Source organism: Larus michahellis, chromosome 2 (genome assembly GCF_964199755.1).
Source record: "Larus michahellis chromosome 2, bLarMic1.1, whole genome shotgun sequence".
NCBI classification, from domain to species: domain Eukaryota; kingdom Metazoa; phylum Chordata; class Aves; order Charadriiformes; family Laridae; genus Larus; species Larus michahellis.
The window spans coordinates 133,136,911-133,159,208 of NC_133897.1; the positions used below are offsets into that span (position 1 = coordinate 133,136,911).

The 22,298-nt window shown below is 45.5% G+C and overlaps 1 protein-coding gene across 2 annotated transcripts in view; it reads right to left on the reverse strand.

Moving 5' to 3' along the window:
* Window positions 1-20,327, reverse strand: part of SLCO5A1 (solute carrier organic anion transporter family member 5A1) — an 86,488-nt gene extending 66,161 nt beyond the window's left edge. Inside the window, exons 1-2 of one of the 2 annotated variants that reach the window (XM_074577245.1) lie at window positions 20,217-20,327; window positions 18,046-19,443 (exon numbers count right to left, since the gene is read on the reverse strand). In XM_074577245.1, coding sequence (XP_074433346.1) covers window positions 18,046-19,003 — 958 coding nt within the window. In that variant the 5' untranslated portion in view covers window positions 19,004-19,443; window positions 20,217-20,327. Of the gene's footprint in view, window positions 1-18,045; window positions 19,504-20,216 lie in introns of those variants that run through there. The other variant, XM_074577246.1, reaches the window with a different exon arrangement.
* Between the last annotated feature and the right edge of the window lie 1,971 nt (window positions 20,328-22,298).

Consider the following 22,298-nt stretch of genomic DNA (forward strand, 5'->3'; position numbering starts at 1 on the left):
AGATCCCTTCACTTCCTTAGGCTCCTTGGGAAATCTTAACCTCAGTTCTTAAATTATTCTGACAGCAAGAGGGAGAGATTGACGGGGAGGTCCTCAAAGAATGATACTGGAGTTGCTTGGAATAGCCATGATTGCAAGTGTTACCAGCGGTCTCTGCTGCTGTCAGAGCTTTTCCAAGTCTAATGAAAATCGATCTGGCATCTTTCCACTCTACGGGAGTTTTTTACAACATGTGACAGAAGAGAGATGTCTTGACACACTGCTGGACCCTTAACTACATTTTCAGATTCATACTGATAGATTTGCCAACAAAACAAGGGGAAGCACACACATCATAGGCAGAGAAAAAGAGTAAAAATGTTAATCACCAAAAACCATAAACTTCTAGTACTCCTTCAATGGGCAAATATAAAGCATGCAATATATTTCTATATTGCAGGTTATACTTAACTGCAATTGTAATGCATTGTACTGATAATTTTAACAAACTATATGGTCATGAGATTAGTCTGTGATAGTATAGAGTTTCGTGATGGTACAGAGTTTCAATACAGCTCTCACAAAACACATATACTTGAAGATGCGGTGTAAGCCTTAGTTTTGTCTCCTACAAAACAAGTAAAGTTATAATGTGAAAGTTAAGATAATCAAATGTGAGAACACTAGCAAGAAAACTCTTAAATTTTCAATCACTCTTTAAATCATACTTGCTTCTAATAAACTCCATAAATAAAAATACAATCTACAATAAAACATTTGCCTTCAGAACAAAAATCTCTCTGGTTATCACATTCTCTTGAACTAAAAATGTTATGTAAACTATTTATAGGTTAATATAACATGCTTAGATCCGTATTTTTATATCATTACACAGATAATTATATTTGACACTTTCCTATCCCTAAATTGCACATGTATAACAAATTTTAAGAAAACATTCAAAGATTACAAGTCTACTTCCACCATCAGCGCTGACACTACATGCAAACCATAAATGGCTCAGACAAAACAGAACAAGTCAAAAAAGGGGCTTTGCAGAACTTCCGAGAAATACAGACCTTCATCTACTCTAACATCTTATACAGGTGAAGTTCTTCAGCTGTTCTATAAACTATATCATGGTAAGCCTCATCCACACAATACAGGAATCAAAGATCACACAGTAAATTCAACTTTGAGATACCTCTTGCCATAATTTCCTCCTCTCCTCAACCAAGCAGCTCACACATTGTATCACTGAGGTCACTGTATGTTATACCGGAGTAACACATCCTTGTCTAGAGGCTGATTCTAACCCCCAAAACTGCATAAACCCTTGTCAAACATGTCACGGCTGCTCATTTGTGCTCCCAAACAGCACGGCAAATACTACTTTGCTCACCGCTTTGTAAGTGCTTTGCGGAGATTTTCAGAGCTGGAGACGTACTTTCCGAACCAAGACTCTTGCTGGATCAAGTGTAGTTAAATCGCCATCTGCTAATTTGTGTAATAAACCACTCAGGCAAATGTTTCTTTCAAACATGAAAACTGTTGGGAAAAACTTAGCAACTAAAAGATCAAAACACTGCAGTGACAACAGCAGCAGAGATATGGCAGCAGAATCAGACACTTGTTCTTAGCAAATGTAGCTGAATAACCAAACTAAAATGTTACTTCTCTGTTTCACACATGTAAACAATGTGTAGAAAACTAACAGCGTGCATCTCCTTTTCCAGAGGAGGAACAACAGCCTCCTACCTTTGGGACTTTTCGCACACAGCTGACAGACATTGACCTCCCTAGCCTTTTTTATTAATCCATCCCTTCATTTCAGCTGTACCTTTATAAGTGCCCAGAAAGAAAATCTTTTATTGAAGAGTATTTTATTTATTTTTTTTTTTAGTTTTTACTTTTCATATAATCAGAGAAAATATGTTTCAATCATAGAAGAACTGGCTCAGGAGACAAACTAAAAAATAAACTATCTGCACAGGCCTAAAAATGAAAGTAAAAAGCTTAGATCACACTGTGTTCTCCTTTACACTGATGTGATACAGAAAAAGAAATCCATAGAAGTCAATGAAATGTCTTCAGATTGTCACAGGAAGAAACAAAATTAGAAAATACCTTTCTCTCCTTATTGCTCAGTTTCAGGAATATCCTGAAGACTCTTGGGTGGAAAACAGAAGCGCTGATCTGGGATACAACTATTTACCACTGTTTTACCAGCCAACACTTCTGCAGGACCACCTACTTCCACTTATTGCCATTTCTAAAAAAAAGATAATACATTACTGTATTTTCTCTATCTTCCTATTTTATTAATTTTAAAATGAAAATTCTTTGACCTTCCACTGTAAGAATATTTGGAATCAAAAGAAATACCTTATTAGTCTGTAACATCCACCCCCCTATGTCCTACTCAGTGAAAGGACAGTACTTAATCTCAAAGATTATTCTACACTATTTTTTAATATTTTTTTTTTAGATCAGATTCATCATTGCAGTATCCGAAAGCAGATTACAGTACAGACACTTCAGCATGAATTAAATTTCTCCTGGTTTTCAGAAACAAAAATGAAATATCCGAGATAAGGGAGAAGGTGGTTGAGTTTGGCAGCGTCCTGGGGAGACGTCTGCTTGTCTCTGGGAGATGCTGGGAGAAACTCTTAGTACAGAGGAAAGAAAGGGAGCATGTCTATTATGGGGAGTGATAAATCCCTATCACCTTTTTTTCATTTATCGTTTTATCATTTATTTTCAATATCCAATATTGCATAAAACCTGCAGAGAAAATTTTCCACTGAAAGATGTGCAATAAGGAAGACGTCATTCTAAATAGGATTGCAAAGAAAAATCCCCTTTTCCAAAATACTAAAAATACATGAGCTATTCAGCTAAACACCGCTCATTTCAAGAAAGTCTGTGACTAAAGGAGTGAAAGTTTCAGGCAGCTGTTAAAAATTCCGATGTTTGTTGCAGCTGCCCCTCTTCAGGCCGCTGGAGAAACCACCACCGGCAGCCTGTGGTTCAGCCGCTGCGTGTGGTTTCCCCCAGGTGCCTGCAGGCTCCTGCCCCAGGTGCTCCTGATGCCACCCACTGCCCGTGTGCCCCGGCTGTCCCCCTCCCACCCGCTCCCCAGGATGCCTGGTTGTCCCCCTCCTTCCCACAAGGGTCGGCAGCCACCGGCAAGCTACAGGAGGGAGTGGATCTGGGATGAACCTGGCCCTGACACTGGAAGTGAGGGAGTTTTCGGAGGCAATCCACGCTGCAGTCACAAAATCGTTGAACCCAGGGCCAGGGAAGCGGCAGCAGCACACACCCATGGCCAAAGGAAAGGAGCGGTGCGGTAGAAGACCTCCCTCCAGGCAGCACGCCACGCCGACACGAAAACACATCTGCTGGCTGACAAAAACTAGGGAACAGCCTTCAGGGAAAAGGGTCTCCAGATCCAACTCAAGTTAACACTCACCCTTATTTTTTGCATTACATTAACAGCATATCAATGCTATTAAGGGTATCCAGAAGCCTGTAATACAGAATTCAACTCCTTATGCTCATCTACCAGACCTGTAAGCTATTACCATAGCACTAACAGCATTCACCTGGGGAGTCCCAGATGATTAAGGAAACCAAGTACTATACACTTAAAAATCCACCAAAATAGCAAAACCAAATGTTTCTGTTCAGCTTTTTTCTTGAGACGTAAATAATCATTAAACATTGTGACTCTAATCCAGTACTTTTGATTTATTCCTTGGAGGAAGTATACACTACCTTGATATGTATCTCTTGGACCATACAGTGATGTGCAATACTTTAATTACACAATACCTGCAAAATCTGAATATATGTAGAAACAGACAATCAGTGCGATACAACAATATATTAAATGCAATTTGACAGGGAAGTTTGCTCCCAAAATGGAACAATAAAGCTGTTTGCACAGATAACCATCGGTAGAAGAGGTGACATAGGGTTACCTAAACACAGGCAATCTCTAAACAAAACTGAAAAGTCTGCGGATGGCCCCTTACAGTTATCCAAATTGTCTGTGATTACAAATACAACTCAAACTGGATTATACTAGTGCTCCTGCACAAAGAGTAAATCATCACAGAGATCGTCCTCTTATTAATGTGCACTGCTGAAACCCGTCAGGGAAACATTTACAAAATGTCAAAACAGGTAAACCTGAAGCCACAGAGCTGATATTCTCAGTGGGAGCAAATGGAAAAATTCACACTCTCCAGCCTACTGGAGTCTAAATATGTCTTGAGCAACACACTGGATGAAAACAGGAGGGAGAGGAGTTACACAGAGAGTGGTCTTCAAACAGGGACATTACACGTATTTCCCACCTAAGAAAGAAGGGAAGCTGAATAACAGGAATTGGAAATAAAAGAGCAAAAATGCATCTCAAAATATCAAGCTATGCAAATAAGTACACACTGATGGCTAAACATTTTTCCAACAGAAGTACTCCTGCTATCAAACTCAGACTAATAAAAATGAAACCGGTGCCCAAACTCCTTTCACAATGGAAAAGAAACTCTGTTTTATTTTTCCCTAATTGGTTTGGTGACTTGAGAAATGTTTAATAAACAACATGCATTTTCATTATTTCAGATTACTTAAATAAATTTGGTACAAATATCCCAAGAGGACTTATTATTTGATTAAAAATGAAAAAGCTTTACAGACCGGATCCCACTCCCATCCAATATCAGGCGTACCTCATTATCTTCAGGGGGAATATGAATGTGCCTATAGTTAGCTGCGATTTATTAACTTTTCTGCAAAGCTTTTCTCAATCTAACGTTCATTAGATGCCAGACTTGGGAACCACAAGACCAAGGCAGCAGTAACCTATCATGACTCTGGCCTCCATAAGCACAAAAGCATTAGTATTAATTAAATGCCTCCAGACCTTCCTTTCTGCTGTGACTGCGCTTGCTGCAGAGCTAATTGCTTCTCTGCTCCAGCACACGCTTCTCGTGCCTGCCCTGCTGCACAGCAGCCAACTTCATGTTTTCTAAATGGGATGAACAGCCTGCAGATTGTAACTCTGATTGCTGCACATCTTTTCAGGGTGCCTCGTAAGACAGTGGAAACGTTTCATGCGGACCAAGTGACCCTACAGTTGTTCTTCAACTGAATTTTTCATGTTAGGAAATGAGCTGAATTATAAAACTCAAAATCTCAGTGGCCTTTTTAAAGCAAGTGCATCAATTAGGAAGATGAATAGAAAAGTCTTGATTGCAGCTGACATTACGGTTGTGCAACATTAACATTTCCAGCTGAAGAGAAGGACTTAGTTCATATAAAGGTTAAGAAGTACTAAAGAATCTAGGAGATACAAATGACAAATACGTTTATCAAAAAAACAGCTCTGAACCGATGGCACTGACTTGTGCTCTATTATTACTTGCTTCACAATCCCACGTAAGAGGATTACAGTCTATTTTGGCACTATGTATAACAAGAGTATACAGCACATCACCAAGGGGTTGTACGAAGAGGCTGCCTCGTATCATCACACCCACACATATATTCTTCGAGGCAAATCCCCCACATCAGAAAACCACCAGCTGTCAGTTCCCTGAGCTCCACACCATTTTGTTACTCAAGAAAACGGGGAAAAACAAAAAAGTCAACAAGTCTTTTGCTTTTAATTTAACAGGAATGCAATATAGCCTACATTAAGGGCAGAATTGTATTATTTTTCAGTCCTCTGCATACAAAAATAACCATGCTGCTCCTCACACTCCGTATCCTGATTCAAAAGAAAAGCAGCAGACAGCAATCCTAAGAGCATCCAGGGACTCTCTAACACAGTCACAAGGGTTACGCTAGTGTCTCTTCTAATGCTACGCTACTAATTCTTCTAATGTGTCCAGACAGGCCATGCAAACTGGGATTAATCCAGCACTAAAAGAGTTGCTTAGCCCAGCAGTTGTACTTTGGAGAAACCTTAATGCTTAGACCACAAACTAACTGATATGAGCATCTTATTAAACTAGACAAGGGAAATTCACTACATTCCTAATACACTACACCAGTTTCTTCCTGTCAGGCACAATTCAAACAAAAAGCAGCTGGCTCATAGTGTAGGATGCCTATCTGCTAATATAAACCTCATGGCTATCAAACTCTTCTACCACAACCATTCAGCAGTCCTCTGACTGTCCGTACCAGTTACATCTTCCTCTCCTACAGGAAAGTGGTCAACCTTGACCCAACAGTTAGCAAAAGATTCTAGTATGCCAACTTGGGCAAAAAATGGGATGTCATTTCTCACACACCCTGCAACTATGACATTTGATAGGTCCCTTCTTCAGTCTTTGTAATACTCAAGATATGCATGAATATACAGTACAACTCTAAGAATTAAAACATGGGGGCTTCCTGAAAGCATCACACTGCATCAGACCCACAGTAAGCTCTTCTTTTTGTAGGATTTAAATTTGGAGTGTGGGGATGCAGGGGAGGATAAAGAGGGGAATAGGGATGAAGGGAAGTTTATTACAGATCTATCTGATCATAAACAGCTCATTTTTACCTTATCCGAATACTTAAAATATTACTACTTACCCAAAAGAGTAATAGCTGCTCTAACAACATCAGTGTAGGAACTCTTAGAATTATATTACTTCATATATTCCTCTATTTTTCTCTGATAAATTGAATCTCATATTCTTACTGTAGGCTGAGAAGGGATATACGTACCCAAGGCTTCTAACTCACCAGATTTAAAAGCTTTTTTCAACTCCTTTCCCATTAGCTAGGCAATCAGTTTTACCTCATTTCTCATAGACAGCTGATCTTCTTTTAATTATCACAAATCCATGGGTGCAGTAGCCTTACCCACTCTTTTTATTTTGCCTTTCAAGGTGAAATACCTCCCTACTTGCTGTCTCTGCCCTACTTGATTCCGAGTGTTCAAAGCTGGAGCTTATAGAGTTTACAGGTTATGAGCTGGAGCTCCAGCTTTGGACACTTATAACCCATAAACTCAATAAGCGCAAAAAATGTCCTAATCAAACCAAAAATCAATTGCTAGCAAATACCAAGTAAGGCAAGGAGCAAAGATAATGAAGAAAGGTCATAGCATAGGCCCAGGCACAGAGGTACTCCAAAATGCGAAGAGTACTCTTTTAGAAGCGCTCATCTTCCTTCTCCCAGAGCTTTTGGAAAAGCCATGGGAGTAAACATACGGATATCATTGCCTACTTTGCTTCTGCAGCCAAAGGAATTCACACTGCCTAGCTATATCTTTGGCATTATGATCACTGTCCCAGTAAATTATTTAGTCACTGAGGTCAATGAATATACAGAGCTTCCACATACCAAGAGAGTGCATTTGCTATTTAGGAACTATAATTTAGTGTACAGCTCTTCCTTCAAGCATCAATTCAGTCCTTAGCTCTTCCTTTGAAAAATTATTTACGGTATGGCATTACACTACAGTGATGCAGTGCTGAGTTACAGCCTTTTTACTCTCTTTGTACAAGGGGACCTCCAGGTGTGGTAACAAACACCTACTTGTTTCAGACAACCCCAAAACCCCACTTCCTGCCCTCAGTCATGCTATTAGCACAAGAAACGCAGTTTTCTGAAATTCCTCTTTTAGGCCAATTATATAAGTTAGCAGATAAATGCCTGAATTTGTGTGCATCAGCACTACCATACTGCAGACTCAAAAGCTCATGTGTTATCTGTATTCCTCCATGACTATAAAATTTCCCTAGGGATCTCCTCACTATTTCTGTCACTAGACAGCTGTATTAAATCAAGTTGATATAAATTGCCCATCATGTTTACAGAAATTACAGACTCTAATATTTTGTAGCGGTCTTCTGTGAATTTTTTACTTTTTTAAATGGGAGGGTTATTACTGAAGCTAATTCACTCCAGAAGGTCTTCACTCACTTGGATGAAGTAACAAATGGAAATGTAAATTCAGATTAAAAATCACAAAGTGGCAAACTATTTTGTTATTATTTTTTAAACTCCAGCTACTGAAATGGCAGGGTTCACTGAAATGAACGGCGTGGAGAGGCATGTTGGGCAAAAGCGGGAGATGCTGAGCTGCGGGCCAAAAAAAAGCGTAGGCAGAAACAAAGCTGCTCTGTTTTCTCCATCTCAAAGACTCCCGGGACTTGCCAGGGGCTTTCCTGGACTCCACAGACACTTACAGCAGCACCTTCAGCCCTTCCCATGGACTCCATCTGGAATCGGCCCCAGGACTCCTCTTCTGGCTCTGCCCCCCACCACCTCGGAGCGCACCAAAGAGGCACTGCCGGTCCCACGCCACTGGCACTAAACCTCCCCTTCTCCTTCACCTTTTCTGGTTTCTCTTCAGCTGAAAAGTCCCACCTATCAGCATCCTCAGGGGATTTTGCTCATGAATTTCACATGGTTTTGACCTGCGAGCCTATATGGGCTCATTCTTTTGGGGCCTTTGGTGGAAAAGGTAGTGTTTTCAGTTGTCTTACACATAGCAAAATCTACTGAGTCAACAGTTCAGCTGAATACAGCAATTTCTCTTTAAGTACAGGGAAAGCTTAACACCCAGCAACATCAGATAATATCTTACAGAGTATTTCCTTTAGATATTTTTAGATGCAAATGGGGCTTGCTTAACACATTTTGTTTGCCTAATTACAGGTTAGCAGCCACCACAGCAGTGCTCACAACTATTTCACTATCTACTTTGGTTTATCTACAAAAACACATTTCTTAAAATGACTTCTGGGGAGGTCGGGTATTTAGATTTTAATCTAACCAGGGACTGAAAAAAAGGAGAAGTGGGATCTAAGGTGTCATTGGGAGCGCTTGACCTCAGGAGCCCGCTGGCACCTTTGAGGGCCCACATGACACCCGAAGGAAAGCACTGTGAACAAATCTGTGACAAACACTGGGGTAAACTACAACTTGAGCATGAAACAGCAAATACCATGCCCTGGCTAGCAAAGCATCTATGAGAAGATACGCTCAGCTAATACAGGGATTATCTGAAATATTCTGACTCTAGAGGATAGCTTAATTAATCCATAAAGGAAAGGATACAACCACAGGAGAATCCATCCAGGATCTACTTTTTATCACTTAGAAGAAGCTGATTGAAACAGACAGATAAATATGGAAAGTAGTTGCTAATTTACAAAAGCTTACTAAATTCAAACAACCGAAGAGCTGGTGGATGGTTTCACAGCAGCACTGTATTTTAAGAAAATGAATGCTGAGACGCCCTTGAGGCTTTCATTCTAATCCTGTAAACACCAAGGGTAAAAGGCAGAGAGGATAACAGTCAGATTGAGGTCCTACTGTGCAAGGTGCAAGGCAAAGAAAGTGTTAATGTACATACATGCAAGGAAAAAAATGGGAGCAACCAAAAAATATCCCAGCAAGATAATGAAAAGAAAGCAAGCTGCTTAAAAAGAACCTGTACTGAAACTGGAATAGAAAATCAAAGAGGAACAGCACAGGAACATACAATTAGCGAACACGCAGTACTGTTTTGCAAGTTCTTCAAATGATACAATTCACATTTATTTTCTTCGAATAATTTTTGTAACCACTTGTTCAAATTACAAGTAAAAATATACTTGTTTTTTTTTCCAACTGCGTCTCTCCTACAAATTTACCATGAAATGTAATTCATACCAGTGTACGATGTTTTTCACTGGTGTAATTTGTCTTTGCTGACAAGTAAACTGTTTACCTACATGAGAATTAGTGGGTTTAGATTAGACTATCAGGTCTAACGGCAGCGTAAAATAGCACTTGAGTTTCTCTGTTCACGCTTCCCCACTTCTCAGGTAAGAACAAATTCCCTGTGGCAGAAAAGGAGGGAAGAGGAAAGACCCTGGTTCATTAGCTCTCCCGTTAATGCCATGCAGTGTGTCTGAATTTCTGGCCTTGTGACAGCACAACAGATGACCAAACTCCCAACTGTGCGGTGACAAAGCAAGACACAGCCCATACTTCTCCGTGCTGCCGGACACTGACATATTCTTTCCCATCATGTTCTGGTTTTTTCTGGGCATTTGGAAGGAGTTGGGGTACAGATCTGGCTGACTCAAGTGAAATTAGCTGCACGCACACTGCAGAGTTGTCTGCTGTCATAACTTTGCTAGCTTCAGCCCATGTGCTCAGATAGTCCAACTGAGCCGTGGTAAAAGCACCACAGTGCTTGAATAAAAGCATGGATGCCAGGACTCAGAAGGCCAACACAGTTCCTAGACTCACAGAATTACAGAATGGTTTGTGTTGGAAGGGACCTTAAAGGTCAGCTAGTTCCAATGCCTTTGGCAAGGGCAGGGACACCTTCCGCTAGACCAGGCTGCTCAAAGCCTCATCCAGCCTGGCCTTGAACACTTTCAGGCATGGGGCATTGACAGCTTCCCTGGGCAACCTGTGCCAGTGCCTCACCACCCTCACAGGAAATACTTTCTTCCTAATATCTATTCTAAATCTACTCTCTTTCAGTTTAAAGCCATTATCCCTTGTCCTATCACCACAAGCCCTTATAAAAAGCCCCTTTCTGGCTTTCCTGTAGGCCACCTTTAGGTACTAGAAGGCTGCTGTGATGCCTCCCCAGAGCCTTTTCTTCTTCAGGCTGAACAACCCCAACTCTCTCAGCCCGTCTTCATAGGAGAGGTGCTCCAGCCCTCTGATCGTCTTCGTGGCCCTCCTCTGGACTCGCTCCAACAGGTCCATATCCTTCTTACGTTGGGGGCTCCAGAGCTGGACACAGTACTCCAGGCGGGGTCTCACAAGAACAGAGTGGAGGGGCAGAATCACCTCCCTTGACCTGCTGTCCACGCTTCTGTTTATGCAGCCCAGGATACGGTTGGCTTTCTGGCCTGTGAGCGCACATTCCCGGGACATGTTGAGCTTCTCATCAACCACAAGTTGTTTGCTCCTTGTGCAGAGCTCTCACTTCCACAGGTTCCCCAGGGAAAACATTTCCCTCTTCCGACTGTGCCACTTCAGCGCCTTCAGATTACAGCCCGAACGATTCCCAGCATCTCCCAGAGCTGCTGAGGGGAAGTTGCAGAGGCACCCTTGGACTTGGAGCTGAGATTTTGACAGTTCTTCCAACGATTCACACAAAGGCAGGCGATGGGTTTGCGCTGCCCTCAGAGTCCACGTGGCACCATCCCATCCATCAGCAACGCGAAGCAGAGCTAACATTTACTTTGACCCCTACAGTCAACAGAGGCAACAACTGCCAGAGGGGACTAGCTGAAGTATGTGCCATTTTTGCATGGTAACTCCACAACTGTTTTCAGAAGAAATGGGAAAGGCATGTAAAAACAAAAAAGGAAAACTGAGTTCATGCTTCCCAAGTAACAAGGGGTTTAAAATGCTATCAGGGTGAAAAAGACTTAAAATGGGATTAAAAAGAGAGTGCGAGACTGAAGAGTCTGATTTGATTGAGTTACTTTTCTGCTCTTTTAATATCCACGCATGAAATCCATCCACCTACTTTAAAAATCAGAATTTTTAGATCCTGGCCTTCAGGATGAAACAGCAGGTTGAGCCTCATTTCTACCATTGTCCATGTTCCTTGCACAGCCAAGACAGAAACCCAGGTATCTTTGAATGATGGTAGGGAGAAATCCGGTCTCCTCTCTTTTGACTGCATAAGCACTTTCACAGCAATTAAGTCCTCCCAGGTGAGTCACCACTGAATGAAAGTTAAGGGAAAAATGCAGGAAACACAAAGCACCTCTAATCCACTTGCAACAGGAGTAGTTACAGTGACCCTTTACAAAATAGTCACGGTATCCAGCAGAGAGCTAGAGAGCTAAAGTTTCCAGCCCTGGGGTAATCAGACACTAGGTCCCAAGCCTTCAGTTCCTGGGAGAAGGTACAAACAAGCTGCTACTTAAAGGCCACTTTCACATCTAAGTTTCCAAGTTTCTCCGGGGACCGCAGCAGGTTCAGACACTTGTCTGCCCAAACCAGCCCTGCAGCAGAGCTGGCCAGAGAAGAAAGGAGCTGATCTCCGAGAAAACACCATTCCCAAGCTCCAGCAGGTGAAAAGGGCACTGTCAGGCTCAGAAATAAAACGCTGAGCATTTTGACAAATGCTAAGCAAGGAACACAACCAGGCCTGAGACTTCAGTGCATTTCAGACCCCTGGACCCAACCCAGTTTTTCTCCTTTCATATAAAAGTAAAGAGACAAACAAGGAAGTACATGCCTAAGTCTCTTCTTGCTCCTAAGAAGGGCAAAGCACATTTTGCCAGTAACTTCATGCCATGCTTTGTCAATCCAACTGCTTGTGAACAATGACACAGCTCATGGCAAGGACACCGCAGGAGAGATGCAGGAAGCATCCCTAAGGGACGTGACACTGGCAGGGCAAGTGAAGGTGTATCACTCACAACATTAAACCCCTCGGGCAGAAAACTTCAGAGGAAAGGCTGCCCCCACCTTTCATTGAACTCACTGTATGCTCACACTGCTTACACAGACACTAAACCCTACCTTCTCTAAATGCCTAAAGAAATTATATATAGGATAACAATACAAAAAAAAATTATTAGTCCACCTTTGGAGCAGGAGACAAAGTGGAGAAGAAAAGTAAAACCTATCTTTCTATTTCCTCAGTTATAGGAACGGATAATAAACCTGCATAGCACTACTTTAAGTAATTATTAGGAACTGTGCCTGCTGCCTGATCAGCGTTTTAACAAAAAAAGATGTTACAGAAATGGCAGAGAAGCACAATACTGAACCCTCTGTGTGCTAAATCATCTGTGTGGGAAAACAGCATAATCCACAGGCACAAACAGACCTGCAGTCACTTCACCTGCATCCCAAAATGCTCCCTATGCCCAGCCGAGGGCACAGCGCAGCTCTGCCCAGCTGGGTGTGCAAACAAAGCAATGACAAGTCTGCACAAAAAGGATTTTGCTGATGGGCCAAGTCTTAGTGTTAGCCTATGGATAAACCAAGACATGGCTTTCACTCAGATAAAACTAAAATCCTGTATTTGAGGAATAAGCTCAGCACGCAGCTCTTTTACAAGGGAAATACAGCAAGCAGTAAAAAATGCTGGTGAACAGCATTGCCAGTTTCAGCTTCAATGCCCTTTTGCTTCAATTTTTGATTCATAAAATCCTCCCTCCTCACAGGCATGTTGTAAAAATAAATGTACTGTGTGTGTAGGGTTTACTAAGTATAGGGATCAATGCTGAGAAAACCCTGTAGGAACTAGCCTTTTCGGGTACCAAGTATCAGGAAGCGTATTCAATGTAAACCACAAGTGATCACCGACTGAATGATGACAATAAAATGAAATGCTGGTCAGCCGTTTTGCTGCTTCCAGACAGTCCCTCCTGTTCCAGCCTTGGAAAACCTCAGTGATCTTGCAGTGTCCGTACAGAGGACCTGATGCCCTTGGCAGGCTCCAGCTCCTGTCCTCCGGTGGCATCCATAATCCCAGAAGGGGCCAGACCAAGACAAATCAATCCCAGCGGCACAAAAATCCTGTGCTTCCCGTGCCAACATCCAGGCACCGGCGCATTACGGAGACACAGTTCATTCAGCAGCTGCACTCTGCCTCAGGACCCAGGCAGGGGCGGTGGGTTCCTGATGGAGTATGTGAAACTACTCCTTCTGCCCGCTCCTTCCAGGTGGGACATGGATATAGGGATAGATTTAACTAGAAATACAGTAAATACAATCTACATACATACAGGTTTGGGGGAATTATGTAAAAGACATGAGGGGTACACAGAGCATCCAGCTGTAAAACACTGGTAAGAAGGTGATTTCCAAGCAGAATATAGTCACAGTGAAATGGTTTACCTAATGCTAGGAACAGCAACCCACAAATGATCCTCATGAAAACAAAGCTAGAGTCCAAAACATTTCTGAAACTAGTCTAAATATTTATTCTTTTTCCAGGTTAGGAAAGGATTTTCTTCCCTGGCTCTCAAGCCATTATCTGCACCAACCCATTTACACAGGTTTATCCAATTTTTCAGCTTTTATGTCATAAAAGCTTTATCTTTGTGTTTTGTAATTACAGTTTGTTCCCAAAACTATGGAGAGTCTCCATGAAATTAAACTGGCTTAGACCCTTTTCTCATATCATATCCTGACCAGCCTATATCATTCTGGAAACTGAAACAAACTATCCTTAGCACAATTACTAATTAATCCACTATCCATTTTTGGGGTGTATTGGTTGAAAGCGATTCCTGAATGCTCAAATACTCTCATTAATGTAATATTTCTGTAAAACCTAACGTTGACTTTCTATGCATGAATTTTCAATGCAAATTCCTTTTTTTATTATAATAAACATTTGCTAAAGAAGAAAAATAGTTAAAAAATATTCCGGCATTGTAATTGCACTAATAAAACGTCCCTTTCAAATTGCCACACTGAAGAAAACTGCTTTTAAAATTCCTGATACAATTACGAGGTAAATTCACATTCAAGGCAAATTACTGGATCCCTACTAAAAAAAAAAAAAGTTTCGAAAAAGCACAAAACATGCTGTAAGTGCTAGAATTTGACAAGTAGTAGAAACACCACCAACAGTACAAAACAAGGCTCACGAAGTCCAATTCGACTCCAACTTAAATGGCAATTAATTCAAATAATTAATTAATTAAAAGGAGAACCTGCACACATTGAGCAGCTGACAACAGACATGCTACAGTACAGCTGAGCACAGAAGGAAGAGACTTTAGGAGCTGACAAAGACAACTTAGTGATTGCCCAGTTTTTACAGAAAGCGTGCAACTTCCATTTTGGATTATCTGTGATTAAGGGAGCTGGTTCTTATATTTCCTAGGCACCTGTTACAATCACGACTTGTTTCCAAGCCTGATGTCATACATTTTCTCAAAGTTAGCATCAGGGCATCAAAGCACCACCAGGTTTAAGGGGCAGGAGGACCCGGAGGTGGCACTGCCTTCACGAGGAAGAAACATCCCACAGAAGAGTGAGCTCGCACATCGCTATGCCAGCGGCCCAAATACACGTCCCCGCTTGGCACCTTTGTCCTACTAAAAATGACATACCACCTTGTAAACTGGCGCCGTGCCACCCTGACAGATGGACTTAAGTGTAGGCAGCCAAGAGACTATGTATAAGCATCAAATATGTTTTTTGAGAGCTGGACTTCCAGCCAGGAATGTTAAAACAGCTGTCCACATTGAGCTCGCATGCCTACACTTAAGAGGATATGCTATTGCCACTCGAGCCCTGAGCTGGATTAACTTGGAAAATAAATAAAATAGCTTCCACAGCCACATAAGGTGAGTTTTTGCAGAATCAGGATTAGCGATACTCAGGGGGGCTTTACTGACCTACGATTAGTGGGCACACTGGCGGGGCTGAAGAGCTCTTCAGTTCTGCAGCTCGGTGGAACTTTTACCATGTGCATGATTGTAGACAAACGAACACATCTTTATATTAATGTTACTTTTCTTTGGGGAAAAAAAAAACCAAAACAACATAGAATACAATAGCAGCATGATTACAATCACACACATTAGCAACCTTCCACTTTGTGTTAGAGGATACTTTGTTTTTTAATTAACTGTCCTTGCTCAGATACATGTATCTGTGTGACTGGGATCTGTTTCACTGGGCTTTCCTCTCTTTTCAAAACTTCAGCTCCCAGGCCCCACTCCAAGACTTTTTGTTAGCTCATGGCTACACGCATACATACCTTTTACATTTTGACATCATTTGCATAGCTTGCCCTAGTAATAAAATCCCACTGCCTTGAGAAACAGGCATTGCAGGCAGGCACCATGCCCTGGCCACCTCTATCCCATCGCTGTGCCCGGCTGAGCTGCCTGCTCCCCACAAACTGCTCTCCTCGAGGACATGAAACATTCCAAACCACTGAGAAGCTAAAAAAAAAACCCCATGTTTGTTCACATCAATGTGCCAAACAATGATCTTTTTTTTTTCACAGAACTCAGGTTTTATCCCGCCCCTCAAAAAGTCACTGGCCTAAGTCTAAATAAAGTGAGGTAAATATTCAAACCTGAACAAGTTAAAAGTTTCCTCAGAATTTCAGACTATTTAAAAAAGATAATACCAAGATTTCCAATGGCAAGCAACATTGCTTCCAGCCCTGAGTAGCTTAAAGACTGAAAGGAGGTGATGGTACATTTCACTCGATGTTTGAACATGCTTTGTGTTCATTTTAATTCTTCTCCCTGTGGACACAATCAGACCACAGACATACATTTTTCATGTACGCTGTAGCTGGGTACCTCATCTTCACCTCCTCAGTCACTACATAGGAACTTCAGCTCTACGAGGGTACTGCCGGTATAGATCAAAGCTGACTTAGTGCCTGGCGACAGGGTCACACACAGTCTTCCAACAGCTGCTAGTGTCTTTTACCTTTGTTAACTTTAAGGATGATCTTTGCTGCAATTAAAAGTTACCTGAGTCACTTAATTACAATTTCCTGCGGTAGAAGCGCTTCGGTGGCAGGCATCGTTTCTCCTGCAGAGCGAGGATTTCCGACCACCGACCTCCTCCTTCCTCCTCTCCCAGCGTTCAACTCTTTTACCCTTCATTCCTCCCCTACAGCGTTTCCATTTCCCTTTTTTCCACGTTTTTGAGGACTGTTTGCAAAAGTTTCAGTCCCTTCTCTGCTGCTCCAAACTACAGTTACTAACCTCAGCAACAAGATTCTTTGCTTTTTCATACTGCCAATAAAGTTGTTTCCAGGTTAATCTAAATTTCCATACCACTTAACCTTTCTCAGAGGGGAGGAAGAGCAGGAAAACACTTTGTCAACTATTTCATCAGGCAGATTAGCAATGCTGTGAAAACAACAGAAAAAAACCCCGCAGATAATACCTCTGCCTCCTTCCAAAAACCAACAGTGCCTCAGGCTTTCTCAAGACACCACACTTAGACTGCACATGGCTTTAAAACGGTTCAGGGAACAGCCAAATTGCTGAAGAACAGGTCAAAAGGAATAAAAATACTGATCCGGATCACTACTTCTGCTTAATAAAGTAATTACACACACACCCTGAGTGTATTCCTTTTGTGCACGTCTATTTTACATGGAATGATTATCTCCACGGTTATCGTAAAGCCAAAGTAAATTGAACTGCAAATGGTAATGCTGAGCATCCAAAATCCCTTGGCAGCTCCCTCAGCCCCGTAAGTGCCTCTCCTTATTGGAAAAGAATTTGAAGGAGTACATGAGGCTCATTTCTTACAGAACCACGTAAGATACTAATGCAAATTCAGAGAATAGTCAAGTCTTCTTACACATTACACAATCAAAAACGTATGGTGTTCGTTTTCATGTTCAAACTCCCAAAAAGTTTAGCACTCAGTTATCTGAGAAATCCCTTTCTCCCATCCTAAGAATGACTATCAGGAAGACCTGTCTGTACCTGCTGAAAGCCAGGTGCCAGATCGGACTTTGATTTTTTGAAACCCTTGAGCTCCTGTAACCGAGCTCTTAACCCTGAAGGTTTTACTTGCTGTTTTATCAACCTTTTTTTTAACTCTTTCTGAGTTGCCAGATAATTTATAAATGCCAGCCAAAAAGTCATTGCTAGTTAAAGATAAATGAATGCTGGAAAAGTAAAATAAAGCATGCCAAAATCTCTCAAAGTGCTTATAAAACATTAACATTATAGATAGAGACTCTAGGCTAAAGGGATGATGCAGAGCTTCTGTATTAGCAAAAAAGTAACTTGAAGGGGCACGGCAAACTTTTAACATTGCTTTCTGAAAAAGTCACTGGCTAATGCCAAATGCTGAAAAGCGTCAGAGAAGCCGACCTTCTCTGCTGCCCCGTTCCCCATGCAGGAGGGTGTGAGTGCAGCTGCTTTTACAGACACTACCTGTCATGGCTCTTCACCACTCTGCAAAACATTTTAAAACAGGAAAGCACGGCAATTTTACTTCAAAAGTTCACTTCAGAAGGAAAACTTAGCACAGATGTTGTGCAGAAGGAACAGGGCAGAAGTAGCTGTAACAGGTCCCTCAGCGAGACCTGGGGTTCAGCCTTCAAAGCACCCTGGTACTTAGATGCCTTACCTAGGTAAAGCGAGGCGTTTTCTTTCTTGACATTGTCATCTAGGTAGGTTGGTCCCAAGGTATAGATGGGTGTCGAGCCCATGCCAATGAGGATTTGGGCACAAATGAATAAAGCTACATAGAGAGAGTGGTCGTTTCCGCCAGAGTCCTTGACACAGGCCGGCGAGTCCCACTGCTCTTTGGCGGTGCCATTGCCAGTCACGCACAAGCCCTCGTTACTGACGGAGGAGTTCAATTCCTGGATCTGGTACGGCGGAGAGATGAAATGAGGTAAGGAGAAGAGCGCAGCCCCCAGGGCGATGAAAAACCCCCCTACGGCCAGCCAGAGCGGCCTCCGTCCGCGCCCCCCGAAGTAGCTGATGAAGACCACCACCACCAGGCTCCCGATGTCGAAGCAGCTGACCAGCAGCCCCGACTCCGAGCTCTTGAGGCTGTATCTCCGCTCGATGGTGGTGATGACGCTGCTCAGGTAGCCGGAGACCATGAGGGACTGGATGAAGGTCAGGAAGCACATGCACACCAAGAAGAAGCGGGAGTCAGCCAGCACGGCCCGCAGGCACGCTCTGCCCGGGGGGCCCGCCAGCAGCAGCGGCGGCGGCGGCGGCGGCGGCGGCGGTGGCGGGGGGCCGGGGGACACCCCTCGGCCGGGCGCCACCGGCTGGCCGCGCTCCGTCCTGCCGGCGGCGGCGCTGGGGGACCGAGCAGCCCCGCCAGCGGCGGCGGCTCCCCCGCCCCGTCCGTCCCCGGCAGCCGGTCCCGCGGCGGGGCTCGGCGGGGCACCGCCGCCGCCCCCCCCGGCCGCCAGGGGGGAGCCGAGCGCGGCCCCGCGGCCCCGCGGCGCCGCCCCGCCGAGCGCGGGCAGGCTGCGGCACCGCGGCGCCTCCGCCCGGCCCCCCCCGGCCGCCGCCGGCCGCTCCGCCCCGGGGCGCCGCTGCGGCGGGGTCCCCGCCGAGGCCATGCTGGGTCCGGCCGCCGCCTCAGTGCAGCCCGGCCGGCTCCATCGCCGCCGTGCGTCGAGCGCGCTGAGGGGCCCGGCGGGAGCGCAGCATACCGGGGAGGGGAGGAGGGAGGGGAGGGGGGTGGCCCTAGCCGCGGCCGCCGGCCGCCCCGCTGCACGTGTCAGCCAAAGTCCTTTGTGGCTCCATCCTCCCTCCGTCTCGCTCAAGGGGCCGCCCGCCCGCCGGGGCGTCCCCGCTGCCCGGCGGCTCCTGCTCCCCGCCGCCGCCGCATGCCCGCGGCGCCGCGCTCAGCAGCCGCCCGCTGGGGCCCCGCCGCCGGCCCGGCCGCCGCGGGGGAGCGCCGCCCGCCGCCGCTCCGCCGCCCGCATCCTCCTCTTCTCTTCGCGCCGCCGACGCCGGTGACAAGAGCTCCGGGAGCGGGGGAAGGTTCGCTGCCGATCTGCGGGGCGGAGAGCAAGCGCGGGAGGTCAGCGGCGCCGGCCCCTGCGCCCCCCCCTTCCCGCCGCCCCGGCTTCTGCCCGCCCGACCCCGGGGTCTGCCGTGAGCCCTTGAGCTCCGGGGAGCGCCCGCCGCCCCACGGCCCCAGTGACCGCGTCCTTGGGGACAGCAGACGGATTTACATAAGAGCGGGGACGGACATACACGTCCGTGGGCCCCGGCCAGAGCGCGACCCTTTTACTTGGCGCCGGGTGCGACAGCCAAAGGTCGCCGTGCCAAGCCTTTTATTTTCCAGCCTAAAAATAAACACGCTGAAATAAATACTCCGCTACAACTCGGCGGCCCGTGGAACGGCAGCGGGCGGAGGAGAGGGGAACAAAGACGACGCCGGGGCGGGGGGGGCGGGTAGCGGCGGCGGGCACCCCGGCAGCCGGCACCCCGGGGCCGATCTCGCCGCCCCAGCTGGCCCGTCTGCTGTCCCCCGTGGCCCGCGGACACGCGTGGCCGCCGAGCGCCGAGCGATGCCCGGCCCTGCCTACCCCGGCAGCGAAACACGCGTTTTGCCTCCCTTTGTCCGCTTTTGTCTCCTCGGTGCGGCCGCGCAGAGGGGCGGGCGGGGGAGGTAGCGGCAGCCCCGGCAACCGCGCCCCGGCGGCGGCTCGGCTCTCCCCCCACCCCCGGAGGGTGGGCAGCGGGCAGGGCGGGGGAGCCGGCGGGGCGCACCGGGCTCCCTCCTTGCTGGCCGCCGCGGGGAAGAAAGACGGGGCTACTCACCGAGCCTGCGGCGCGGGGGGGCGGCCGAGCCGGCGAGCCAGCCGGGCCCTGCGCCCCCGCCCCGCCTGTCACCCAACGCCAGGTCCCCCTCGGCCGCCTCCGCCTCCCCGGGCGGCTCGGCCGAGCGCAGGCGCGCCCGTCGCCGCCCGCCGCCGGGTCCGGGTCGCCGCCGGGGCGGGCGACGCCGGCCGGTAACTCGCGTCCCCCTCCGACCTCCCCTCGCCGCCGGGCAGGGAGCTGCTCCGGGGCCCCCGCGACCCGCACCGCCAGGGCAGAACCATAAAACAATAAGTTCCATCCCCTGGCAAGAGTTCGCGGAGGGTGAGCCGGGCGGCTGTGCGAGGGACCGGCAAAAAGCCTTTGTTTTCCTCCCCCCTGGAGCTGCAGCTTCGCGGCCGTGGGTGAGAAAAGTCAGCGGACACCCCCCTGCCCCGCCAAGAGTCGGCACGGTTGCCCGTCAGCCCCAAGGCTGCATTTAGGATGCTCCGTGGTGTGATGTGTTGTGGGAAAGGTAATGAAATATTCGGAAGACGAAATCTCAATTTCAGCATCTGCTGAAAAGTGAAAGGAAAGAACAAAGAGATTTATTATTTTAATTATTTAATTTTAATTTATTTTTTTTTTTAGGAAAATAGAAAGCCAGGCCACCTGATGATCCACTTCATCCAGGCTCTTGTCTCCAATGTGAGCCACCTCCAGAAGTGGGAAACACACGCAAAACCTGGGAAAAGTAGTTTGGAGTTTACTCCTCATGGAGCTTCCTCCTAATCCCCTTCTCTCAGTTTGTGTAGTGTCTTGAGCTGCAGTGGTTTGTTTTCCTCTCAAGCCTCTGTTTTTAAATCTCTAGTACTAAAGTAAGCCTAGATAGTCCTGCAAATTATTACATTTGTTATGGTTTGATAGAGAGTGAACTGATCAGGTGTTCCTCTTTTTGCCCTAAGTTTTACCATGCCAAGGAATATACCAAAGAGGTATAATATCCTACACGTTTCTGAATAGCTAGTGCTTTTCTGGCAGGACACAGGGTTTATGTTTGATTTCTTTCCCCTCCTTTAAAAAAAAATAAGTGTTTAAGACTGACTCACCACTTTTGTTTACTTATTTATAATCTTGATCGATAAGATAGTTTCACAGGATACCATATTCAATTTTTATCAAGCTTGTGCTTGATACCTCTTTGTGCTTGCTTAGCACTCAAACAGATCAATCTCAACACAGCCAAAACAATACTTTTTTTTCCCCTAGGTTTTCACCAGATTTCTCCTGTCGATAAGGTACCCAAAGTTCTGTGGTTAGCTAGGCCTGTAATTTTAGTATTTTTTTGATTCAGGTAGGTAGGTTTTCAAGGATTCTTGAGAAACTCATCTCGATGATTCTTTATTTCTACATAAGGTCCCTAACATGTTTTTTTCTACCCCATCATCCCACAGCTTTTTGCTGCAGCTCCTCTCATTCCTCTTCCATTCTCAGCCCCTCATGGCCGCAGCTTCCTTCTCACCGGCTTTGGCACTCAGCTCAGCCCTCAGTAAGCTGAGGTGGCAGGAAACCAACCCAAGGGAAAGAAACATTTTTTTGCTGGTTTTATGAGCTGGATCACTTCAGCAAGGATGGGAGCACAAGAACTTGTGAAAAAAAAAAAGGGAAGGAAGAGGGGAAGTCCATGGGGAAAGAGGAAGAGACGATAGCCCCTTTCAACAAGGACAAGCTCTTAATTAAACTCAGTCATCTCACTGAGCCCCCCCTGAGAACATGTGTATAATTTAGCTGGTAGGCAGCAACCCATTAAACTTCAGTAACTCCATTGCACTTGAACTGGTATATGATGAACCAACAACTGCAGTTTGTAAGCCTTACGGATCATGTATTTATACAACCGCTTTGGGATCTTGTTCTATGACCAGGATTCCTAGCCATTATTGTAAAAAACCAACAATAATTTTCATGAGATCACAGAATAACAGCAGATATTAAAAAAGCGTTCTCCAATCCCATGGGAAAATATAAGGGTGCAGCATTCCCAGCCTTCACAGCAGTTACAAACAGTACAGCCTGCAAACAGGTACAATTTCAGTTCTTTCTGCA